The sequence below is a fragment of the Rana temporaria genome, chromosome 11 (genome assembly GCF_905171775.1).
Source record: "Rana temporaria chromosome 11, aRanTem1.1, whole genome shotgun sequence".
Taxonomy (NCBI): Eukaryota; Metazoa; Chordata; class Amphibia; order Anura; family Ranidae; genus Rana; species Rana temporaria.
Genome location: NC_053499.1, coordinates 52,086,654 through 52,098,864, shown reverse-complemented (window position 1 = coordinate 52,098,864; position 12,211 = coordinate 52,086,654). Strand labels below are relative to the sequence as shown.

The window sequence follows — 12,211 nt, the reverse complement described above, 5'->3', positions numbered from 1 at the left end:
TGACTCCTGTCATGCGACTTGGAAACCCACATCCATTTTGCATATAATGTGAACCCAGCCTTAGTGTCAGGTTGTCTGCCGCAATATCAGTCTTGCTATCACTGATGGGGAGAGAAGTCCACCACAGGGAGCAGTAAACGGCATATAATCAAATAAGCTATTTAGCTATGATCTGCGATCATTCTCAAAGCCAGATGTGGTGGGCAGTGGGTCAAACAAGCACTGAGCCCTTGGTTCCTTACAATCTAGGGCAGGGGTCTCCAAACTGCGGCCTGAGGGCCACCTTCGCCAGCCTTTATCTGGCCCCTGGGGCACTATTTCTCTCACTGACACCAACAATGGGGCACTATATCTTCCACCGATACCAATGATGGGATACTATTTCTTGTACTAATAGGGTCACTACTCCTCCTCCTATTGACTACCAACCTTGAGGCCATATTTAATTTCACGGATGCTGGGCCCGGGATATTTTCTGCCTCTTCTGGCCACAATCCGGCCCTCCTAAAGTCTAATGGACAATAAACTGGCCCTTTGTTTGAAAAGTTTGGAGACCCCTGATCTAGGGCTATATCGATAATGAGGTCAAGTGGGGCCGGACACTGGATCACGGGTCTCCAGTTGAAGACCGATGGAGTTGAAATGGGTGGAGTTTCTATTTTTGCCTTCCACATTGCTTTTATATTACAATTTTCGTGATCACTTTTTATTTCATCTCTATATCTGTCATTTGATGTATGGTATTCATTTTCAATAAACCATTTTTGGTTGACCTGCACTATATGGAGCTATTTTTGTATTTTACCCTTGGTTGACACTTTCGGTGGAAACTATCATCCTCATCACCTTTCGGACAGATCCTCTTGCCGGGTTGCTGTCTCTGCTTCCATGTATAGTTCGGAGACCCAAGATCCAGTATCCGGCCCTACTTGACCTTGTTATCGATTATAGCCCTAGATCGTAAGGAACCAAGGGCTCAGAGCCTGTTTGACCCACTGCCGTTTGGTACGTGTGCCCACCACATCTGGTAAGAGTACCCAAGTTTTTTTTTTTTTTTTTTTGCCATTCAACAAGAGTACCCAAGTCTTGTCTTATCTTTGAGAATGATTGCAAACATCTGAATAGCTAATTTTATTATATGCTGTTTACTGTGGACTTTTCTCCCTGTCTGTGCCCTGAGGGTATCCACTCTTTGTGGATTCGTATCACCTTTCTATACTTCAGAGTGAACTTGTATTGCTTATGCATTTAAACAGATTCGCTACTTTGTAACTTTAATATTGTTCATAGGCAATAAACCAATCTCTACACATTTATTTTAGTGGCTAATCACTATTTTTGTTTATCTACTCATTTGTGTTTTTCATGTGTTTTCTTCTCATGTGACCACTTGGCGCTACACAATTTTCGCTTTATCTTAGACTTTGAGTGTTAGCAGCTACACGTTCTTCAGATTGGTTTAGCGCAATCCCCCCCCCCCCACCCTTTACACATATCACTTATGGGTCACTGACCATTGCTACTTTTAACCACTTGCAGACTGCCTCGCGTCTATATGTCGGCAAAATGGCACAGCTGGGCAAAACCTATGGGTACGTTATTCCCTTTTAACATCTGCCGGGGGCGCATGCGTGCTGCCAGAGGCGGGGACCCGATGCGTGTGGCTGGGGGGCACGACAGATGGCACGGGATTTGTCTGTTTAAACACGCAAATCCCTGTTCTGTCAGGGGAGAGGAGACCTATAATTTTGTTCCTACTAATTTAAGAACAACAATATGTCTCCTCCCCCAGTCAGTCCTCTCCCCATACAGTTAGAACACATCCAGGGAACACACATTTAACCCCTTGATCGCCGCCTAGTGTTAACCCCTTCCCTACCAGTGACGTTAACACCGTAATTGGTGCATTTTTTTATAGCTCTGATCGCTGTATAAATGTCAATGGTGCCAAAAATGTGTCGTGTGTCTCATCTGTCCACTGCAATCTGGCAGTACTGATAAAAATCGCAGAACACCACCATTACTAGTAGTAATAAAAATGTCATAATCTTTCCCATAGTTTGTAACTTTTGTGCAAACCAATCAATATACGCTTATGAGATGAATATTTCTTTATCGTACATCACGGGACACAGAGCAGCATATTCATTACTATGTGGGTTATATGGAGTACCTTCAGGTGTTGACACTGGCAATCTCAAACAGGAAATGCCCCTCCCTATATAACCCCCTCCCATAGGAGGAGTACCTGAGTTTTTACGCCAGTGTCTTAGGATGGGGAGTGCCGGACGTGGATATCATGGCATCGAGACTCAACAAGAAGCTAGACAGGTTCATGTCCCGCTCAAGGGATCCGATGGCCTGCGGAACCGATGCTCTGGTTTGCCCTTGGCATCAGTTCAAACTTCTTTATGCGTTTCCCCCGCTCCAGTTACTACCCCGCCTGCTGCACAGGATCCGGGTGGAGCACATACCAGTCATCCTGGTAGCTCCAGCATGGCCCAGAAGGGCATGGTACTCACTAATCTTAAGGATGGTAGTGGGAGACCCTTGGACTCTTCCTCTACGGCCAGACCTGCTATCGCAAGGTCCGATCCTCCACCCTGCCTTACGGCATCTAAATTTGACGGCCTGGAAGCTGAATCCCTGATTCTCAGGGGTAGAGGTCTGTCTCAGAAAGTAATCTCTACCCTAATCAGAGCCAGGAAACCGGTCTCTAGGGTGATTTATTACAGGGTCTGGAAGGCCTATGTAGGCTGGTGTGAGTCCAAGCGATGGCTTTCTCGCAAATTCACCATTGATAGAGTTTTAAGTTTTCTCCAGCTAGGAGTGGATAAAGGATTGGCATTAAGCACAATCAAAGGACAGATTTCTGCTCTGTCAGTGTGGTTTCAGCGGCCGCTGGCCACCCACTCGCTGGTTAAGACCTTCCTTCAAGGGGTCTTACGTATTAAACCTCCAGTTAAATCCCCGCTTTGCCCGTGGGATTTAAACCTTGTTCTGTCAAGTTTACAGAAACAACCGTTTGAGCCGTTGGCTGAAATTCCTTTGGTTTTACTGACAAGGAAGTTAGTATTTTTGGTCGCCATAGTTTCCGCAAGAAGAGTATCGGAACTGGCGGCCTTATCCTGTAAGGAACCATATCTTATTTTTCACAAGGACAGGGTCGTTCTCCGCCCTCATCCTTCCTTCCTACCGAAGGTTATATCCAGTTTTCATTTGAACCAGGATTTGGTATTACCATCCTTCTTCCCTAAACCTACTTCCAGAAAGGAAGGGTTGCTGCATACCTTGGATATCGTCAGGGCCATGAAGGCCTATCTTAAAGCTACAAAGAAGATCCGGAAAACAGATGTGCTGTTCATATTACCGGATGGGCCCAAGAAGGGGCAGGCAGCTGCAAAGTCCACCATTTCTAGGTGGATTAAGCAATTAATCACTCAGGCCTACGGCTTGAAAGGGTTGCCTCCTCCAGTATCATTAAAGGCTCATTCTACTAGGGCCATGGGCGCCTCCTGGGCAGCGCATCACCAGATCTCTATGGCTCAAGTTTGCAAGGCGGCAACCTGGTCTTCTGTCCACACGTTTACAAAATTCTACCAGTTGGACGTAAGAAGGAATACTGATACAGCCTTTGGGCAGGCAGTGCTGCAGGCTGCAGTTTGAGACCCTCGGATTCCGGGGGCTCCTCTTTTTTGAGTTAAATTTAAAATTTAAGATTATTTTTCTCAACTAAGTTGGATTTATTATGATTTGAGTATTTCTCTAAATTAAATCCTTTTGTCTTGGAGATGTTCTCCCTCCCCTCATTGTGAGCATTGCTTTGGGACATCCCACATAGTAATGAATATGCTGCTCTGTGTCCCGTGATGTACGATAAAGAAAAAGGGATTTTTAATACAGCTTACCTGTAAAATCCTTTTCTTGGAGTACATCACGGGACACAGAGCTCCCACCCCTCTTTTTGGGGACCATTTTGGGAGGCATACTGCTTGCTACAAAACTGAGGTACTCCTCCTATGGGAGGGGGTTATATAGGGAGGGGCATTTCCTGTTTGAGATTGCCAGTGTCAACACCTGAAGGTACTCCATATAACCCACATAGTAATGAATATGCTGCTCTGTGTCCCGTGATGTACTCCAAGAAAAGGATTTTACAGGTAAGCTGTATTAAAAATCCCTTTTTTGTTTAACCGTTTTTGGGGATATTTATTATAGCAAAAAATATAGTGTTGGGGGCCATGACTGCAAGGGGCACTGTGATATAAAGGGGACTGTAATCATTGCAGTACAGTGCTCCTTTACAGTTCAGTGGGGGTTGTTCATACGCAGATACCCCTCCCCCCCTTGAAAAAAGTGGCTACACCAAAAGCATTCCCTGATGCCAAAAATGTTGTGGACCACTGTAGTAGAATACATAATGTTTAAAGAAATTGCGTTGTGTGGTGTGCTTTATACATTTATTTTTTTGGATATGTTTTATAGTAAGGTATAAAATATTGTGTGGTGTCCACTTTTTGTTTTGGTTTGCTAGTAATTTTTTGTTTAAGCACCACTGAGGTTTTCATTTTCTGCGTTTAAATACCACCTATTTGTAGGAAAACAATGACCTAAAATGTATTTATATACAGCATTGCATGACCGCGCAATTTGTCAGTTGAAGTAACGCAGCACTGTACCGCAAAAAATGGCCTGGTCATGAAGGAGGTTAAATCTTCTGGAGGTAAACTAGTTAACAAGGGACAAAAAACGCAATGAAACTCTCTACTCATTCCAAAATGGGGGGGGGGGGGGGGTTTTTCCTTTTTATGTTATGTTGATGGTGGTTTCCACAGTTCTGTATTATTTTAATAAACTGTTCATGGAATTCATGATCCAACATATTCACATTGGCAGGCTTTCAGGTTTGTACCAGCAGATGTTCAGTTTAATCTTGTTGAAGGTACAGAAGTGTGAATCCCCAACAATTTGTAGCCTAAAGAGGAGTTTCAATCAAAAATGGAACTTCTGCTATCCGGATTCCCCCCCCCCCCCCTCCGGTGTCACATTTGGAACCTTTCGGGAGGGGGGGGGGAGCAGATTCCTGTCCAATACAGATATTTGCTCCCACTTCCGGCAAAAGAGCGCTGCAGTATTCACAATCTATGCCGTGACATGGCGATCTATGCCATGTCCAGTCCCTCCTCCGTCCGCCCCCCCCTCACTGTCTTCTGGGAGACATTCAGGTCCCAGAAGACAGCATGGACGACTTGGAACGTGCAGTGCGACACGCGCAGTAGTGAACCAGGCTGTGAAGCCGCAAGGCTTCACTTCCTTTTTATCAGTACTAGCCATGCCAGCACCTCCACCCGGAGCCAAGGGGACAGGAAGGCTTCGGGTGAGGACATGGCATGCACCCTGGACAGGTAAGTGTCCTTATTTTAAAAGTCAGCATCTGCAGTATTTATAGCTGCTCGCTTTAAATTTTTTGAATGCTACTTTAACCACATACAGGGCATTTTCACCCCCTTCCTGCCCAGAACAATGTTTAGTTTTCAGCGCTGTCGCACTTTAAATGACAATTGTGCGACGTGGCTCCCAAACAAAATTGGCATCCTTCTTTTTTTTCCCACAAATAGAGCTTTCTTTTGGTGGTATTTGATCACCTCTGCGTTTTTTTTGTTTTTTGCGCTATAAACAAAAGAGCGACAATTTTGAAAAAAACACTATCTATTTACTTTTTGATTTAATAAATATCATAAAAAAAAATGTTTTCCTCAGTTTAGACCGATACGTATTCGACATATGTTTGGTAAAAAAAAATCGTATTTGATCGGTTTTCTGCAAAAATTCTAGCATCTACAAAATAGGGAATAGAATTATGGCATTTATATTTATTTTTATTTTTTTACTAGTAATGGCGGCGATCCGCGATTTTTATTGTGACCGTGACATTGCGGCTGACATATCAAACACTTTTGACACATTTTTGGGACCATTCACATATATACAGCGATTAGTGCTATAAAACTGCATTGATTAATGTGACTGGCAGGGAAGGGGTTAACACTAGGGGGCGAGGAAGGGGTTAATATGTTCCCTAAAGTGTGTTCTAACTGTAGGGGGCGGGGACTCACAAGGGGAGGAGACCGATGTGTGTTCCTCTGTACTGGGGACACACATCGGTCTCCTCACCGCTGACGGGACATGGATGTGTGTTTACGCACACACATCTATGGTCCTGCCGTGATTGCGGCACGCGCACCGGGTCCCGAGCAATGCGGCAGGTGCCCCCTAGCCGCCCAGGAATGCAGGGACGTCAGATGACGTCCACTCTGAGGGAGGGTTCCCGCCGACGTCATTTTACAATGACTCGGTAGGGAAAGGATTAATGTGTGTGTTTGTTTGTTGTTTTTTTTATTTATATATATGTATATATATATATATATATATATATATATATATATATATATATATATATATATATATTCTATTATGTACACATTACAGTTTCCCACATGGTATTCTGTTAAAATGGTATTTTGTGTCAAAATATAACCCATAGATGTAAAATACACATGGATTCTACAACAATGTCCCGCCTCCTGCGAATCGGTGTGACGTATCACAGGAGGTGGGACATTGTTACTGCAGTGGCCGGCATGGAAAATTCAAATTTGAGCTTTGTGACAAAGCAAGAGATTACTGCATCTGACGGGCACTGGTGAGGCTGCAGCTGATGGGCACTGGTGAGGCTGCAGCTGACGGGCACTGGTGAGGCTGCAGCTGACGGGCACTGGTGAGGCTGCAGCTGACGGGCACTGGTGAGGCTGCAGCTGACGGGCACTGGTGAGGCTGCAGCTGACGGGCACTGGTGAGGCTGCAGCTGACGGGCACTGGTGAGGCTGCAGCTGACGGGCACTGGTGAGGCTGCAGCTGACGGGCACTGGTGAGGCTGCATCTGATGGGCACTGGTGAGGCTGCATTGATCTCTTGTATCATGTCTGATAGAGGTGCACCAAATGGGTTTTGCTAATTCCATTAGCAGTGTGTTTAAGATTGCAGACATGATACAGGGACAGGAGATGGTTTGAGACTGCAGACTGCAATTTTCTTCAGCTTTTCTTGCACTAAAGGTGCCAATAGTGGCCAATAAACTCATATTCATTTTGAATTGATAGTATTTACAAAGCTGAATATAATACAATTTAAATATTTATTAGCTGACACTTTTGGCTTTGGTTTTTGGCATCCTGCATTTTTTGTTTTGGCACCAAAATTTCCATTGGGTGCACCCCTATATACACTAAGAGGTTGAATCAGGTACACATAATCAGACTCTGATCACAATTTTTATTTAAAGAAAACAAAAAATTTAACCTAAAACAGTTTTGTACATTTCCTGACGGGACGTAATAGAATATATGCATGACAGACTCCCTTGTCATAGGCTGGTAGCTTGATACAAGCTGCCTGTGCCTCCTGTCACTAAGACGGGGTTCAACGAAATCCAGGCGCCAGGTCGCAATTGTGACTAGAATTGGCGACCTGGTGCCTGGGAAAGGAAGCATAGGCCTGCAGAAGGCCGCAAAGCCGCGACCCCAATTACTGGATGGCGCGGCCCGACGCAATCACACGGTGGGGGCGCACGGAGACACAGGATACCCCATCCTGTGTCTCCGTGCTCCCCCGCCGCGCGATTGTGTCGGGCCTCGCCGGCTGGTAATTGAGGCCGCGGCCTTCTGCGCAGGCCTATGCTTCCTTCTGTGATCTGGCGCCATCTTGTGGTGGCCATTGGCATGACAAGACAACCAGCAATGCTAATGGAGCTTCCCCTGTGTTTTCTCTGCCATCTCCTTCCCTCTAGTTAGAACCCCCAAATGTTATAGGCAGTGGGGGACAGATGCAGCATCGAGCCAAGATGTATAAAATGATAATTAATGTTCAAAAATAAACGTATTTCCTCATCCTTGTGTTAAACTGGAACTAAAGTCCCATTTTCAAAATCTGAGAGTAGGCAGGCTCTTTATTTCAGAAGACACATGCAATGTCTTCTGCAATATAAGAAACCTAAATTTACCATAAAGGTATTTTTTTTCATTTTGGATAGAGCAAAAGAGGGTTATAACCCCCCATTGTATTTTTATTTTTGCCATCTGTGTGGCGTTGGGGAGATCACTTCCTGTCCCATACCCAAAACAGGAAGTGAGAGAGGAAATCCCTGCAATTTAAGGGAATCCATTGGAGCTCCCCAGGTCACCAGAACTAGTATCCCCATTGGGAGTTCCCCTCTATTACTGTTCTGGGGACAGCCCAAACTTTGAGATTTTCTTTTACTTAGACATTTTTTTTTCAAATAACAATTTTTTTATATGCTCTTCAAGCTACTTTTTCCATTACAGTTAATTAGCTAATTTTAAGGCCCCTCAACTGCACTGAAACTGCCAGCCAGAGAGCTTGTAAAGCGTTACCATAGACTTGAATGGGGGGGACTTTGAAAGGCTTTAATATTCAAGGGGCATTTTGCCAGTAGGGCCACCACATTTTCGTGTTGTGTGTTTGGGGTGTGTGTGTTGTGTGTGTGTGTGTGTGTGTGTGTTGTGTGTTTTGAGGGGTGTGTGTTGTGTTATTTTTTTTCTTTACACCCTTGTTTCTAGTGGAATGCTGATTACTTGATAAGCAAATAAATGGTATATTTCTCATGCCTTAATGACATATAATTGACTCTGCTTATGTGATACAAGTTTTTATTGTTCTTCCAATCTTAATGTATAATTGTACACTCATCGGACTTTGTTCTTTGCTTGTATTCATTCATTATTGTTTACGATTGTTTTGAAACGTAATAAAACAGATTCAACATGATTTTGAAGTGGCGCTAACGCTACGGCTGCATTCACACCTTAGCGTTGGTCGTTTTTTCCGGCGTTTTGTCATGCATTTTCATGCTTATTTGCGCGTTTGCATACAGCGTCGTCCGACGTTTTTGTACTTCGACGTTTTTTATTTTATCATATTTTATCATCTTTTCATCATTTGTTGCTAAGTTGGTAGATTTTTTTTTTAATCTTCTGCCTGGGTGAAATGTTCTATTGATTAAATCGACGAAACGCCCGTAGCAAACACTCGTTGACGCGCTAGTCGCTTGAATTGAGCGTTTCCATGGGAAATGGAAACGCTCAAAAACGACCAAACCGCCCGATACGTGCGACAAAAAAGGGTCCGGAACTTGTTTGAGCTTCAGGCGTTCGGCGTCAGGCGGCTTGGAGTGGAGATGTGAACCATCTCCATAGGGAATCATGTATTTTTTCCCCTCTAGCGTATTTGAGCGTCGCGCTTCAGGCGATTAAACGCTCAGGTGTGAATGCAGCCTACATGTTTTGATGGTGTGAACAGCACTATGTCATTATCATTTGCATAAGCATTTGAGGGGTGTTTTTTTTTTTTTTTTTTTTTTTTATGCTGGTGTGAACTTGGCCTTAGGTAGTCACACCCCCTCTACTACATTTCCAAATAAACCTTTTCTTGGCTTTGGTTATGTATTGGTCATTAATATCATATGTTTTTTTTTTTTTTTTATTGCCCTAAAATTTTGTGTGTGTTTTGAGATGAATTTTGGAGCCCTTTCCCACAGGCCTTCAGTTTTTCAGATGGTTCCAGTCTGAACCGCAATGTGTGTCTATGGGACGGGTGGATGTAAATGAGCATTTATAACCGCCTACATCAGTTTGCTCAAAAAAATAGGAAAGGTCTGCATTTTTTTTTTTCTGATTTTGGGAACCTAGAGGGGCCTAAACTGATCTGAACTGCACACAGATGTTACAAAACAATGGAGATTGATGGAACTCGGATCAGTATGTGTCAGTGTGTTTTTGTGTTTTTTTTTGGTAAAAAATGTCACTGCACTGATGATGCCCGTGTGAAAGGGTACACACCTTTTTATTTGTTATTTTAGAACTACATATTTAGCTAACTGAAGCCATATATGAACCATATATTTAATAAATGCTCTACTTCTGTTTCCTCAGGCAAGAGCAAAGAAGCAGAAATAAAAAGGATAAACAAGGAACTGGCTAACATTCGCTCAAAGTTTAAGGGTATGTATACTTTATTCTTTCCAGATCCCATTGGATATCTGACTTCTTTCAATGATGCCTTTTTCCTTTTCAGTTAACAAATTATGAATATCCCCCTTCAGTAGCTGTTGGTCGTGATTTTGTCCATTTCTGTGCAATGCTCCACACATCTAGTATGTCGGTAACCAAACTTTTTTCATAATGTGGAAAGCTTGAAGCGGTAGCAAATTGCGTTTTGGTTTAAAATAAAAAAAAATAACACCTGTAAGGCAATTTCACAATATGAAATACTTACCTTGGAACAAAGCCCTCCAGTGCTTTTGTTACCACTGCGCGGAGCTGCCCGATTCCCCCGGTCTTTCTTTCAGGTTTCCGCGCTCCGGCTATGTAATTAGCCAAAGCTGCAATGACGTTACTGCCGCGCATGCGCGAGGGAGCCCTGGGTTCCAGCAGGGTATGCCATGCCTTCAGAGCGCATGTGACATAATTTGCTGCATCCAGGGTGAATATCTCCTAAACCGTGCACGTTTTTAGGAGATCTTTATTTTACCTATGTCATGGATCTTAAGATATTAAAGTGTTTCTACTTGACATCTGTTACACAGGAGAGGGACATTCAATGCAAGGACACCGGCTATTGAAATGCTAAGTGGAACCAGCTAGAGAAATACCTTTTATTGTGCTCTGCAGGCTAAGAGCGGGTGTCGGAGACACTCCGTCTGGCTAAAAAACTATGGATTGAAGGTTAATTGAATCTAGAATGTATGTGTGAAGATGTATGTGTTTATTGTTCTAAAGGTCAGAAGCCTCCTGTCAGCTGTATTGAATTAGCATTCTATTGTCTAAAGCAATGTAACCTCTCAGAGGTAGTAATTAAGTAGCCCGGGTTATTGTGTACATTGATTACCCCCTGGGGCTTCTGTCTCAATACACAAGTCTTTCTATCCAAGCTATTGGACCAATCCCTGTTGACAATTTCAAGTCCTCATTTGCATGGTCAAGGAGGACTTGAGTGAAGACTGGATATACTTTACAATTGACCAATAGGAAAGCGGTTGTTGGGAGTGGGATGTTCCAAAATTCTGTATAAAAGTGTGATGTGTACTTGAAATAAAGAGTCCTGCTTGAACTTACATACAGCCTGCCTGGTGTTTGTTCTTAATGGGTCTGAATGGCACATAGCTGTAGTTCGGACCCCGGAACCTTGGATGACTGGACCATCAGACGCTGCAATCTGAAAGCTGACTCACTGGTAGCAGAGGAGTGTCGGGAGAGCAGGACCTGGGCGAGGAAGGATCTCGTCACATTTTACCTACATGTAAGCTTTATTATAGGCTTACCTGTAAAAAAACACCAAGCGGGCTTTACTACCACTTTAAGCAGATCTTCAGCCTCCGCTTCCAGTACCCCCCCCCCTCCTTTTCGTTTGCACAATTTGGATACTTACTCATCCAGCCACTGGATCCAGCGTTCTGTTGATCTGTTATCAGTCACTGCTCGGTCCTGCACTGCCATCTTACTTATGATGTCATCGAGAGGCCCACCAGCTTTTCCGGTTTCAGCTGGTGGGGCATTGCCATGACGCTCCGCAAGGCCCACTCACCTCCTACTTGCTGAATGAAAGGCTAAAGGCCTCCTAGAATATGATGTGCATCCCAGGTGGCCCAGCATGGGGGAAAAAAAAATTGTCCTATTGGTATAGAAGAGGGGAGGGAAGGTCGAGAGGCGTAAAGTCGACTAAGAAGGTGAAGATCCGCTTTTGCATCTCACACTGTCAGTAAACGGAATTTAATAGTGCAATGTTTTTGCGCTGCCAAAAGATGAAAAAAAAAAAATAACAGAAGAGGGGAAATCTCTGAGGAAACGTCTTCTGGTAACTAAGGCTACTTTCACGCTGAGGCGCTATAGTGCCTGTAAGGCGCCTCTCCTGTCACTCCAGTGTAAAAACCCGAGGGCTTTCACACTGGAGTGGTGCGGTGCTTTAGGAGCGGTGTATATACCACTCTTCAATCGCCCCTGCCCATTGAAATCGATGGGCAGCGCCGCCGAAGCAACAGTGGAGCTTTGGGGGTGCTTTTAAACCTTTTTCGGCCGCTAGCGGGTTTAAAAGCTCCCCAATAGCAGCTGAAAAGCACCGCTAAAATGACGGTAAAACG

General features: G+C 44.0%; 1 protein-coding gene across 4 annotated transcripts in view; it reads left to right on the top strand.

The window, feature by feature from the left end:
* The window catches only part of LOC120917307 (AP-2 complex subunit alpha-2), a 140,632-nt gene that overhangs the window by 34,885 nt on the left and 93,536 nt on the right, over positions 1-12,211 (top strand). For all 4 annotated transcript variants that reach the window (XM_040328510.1, XM_040328513.1, XM_040328512.1 and 1 more), the window contains exon 2: positions 10,008-10,076. In XM_040328510.1, coding sequence (XP_040184444.1) covers positions 10,008-10,076 — 69 coding nt within the window. The remainder of the gene's footprint in view (positions 1-10,007; positions 10,077-12,211) is intronic.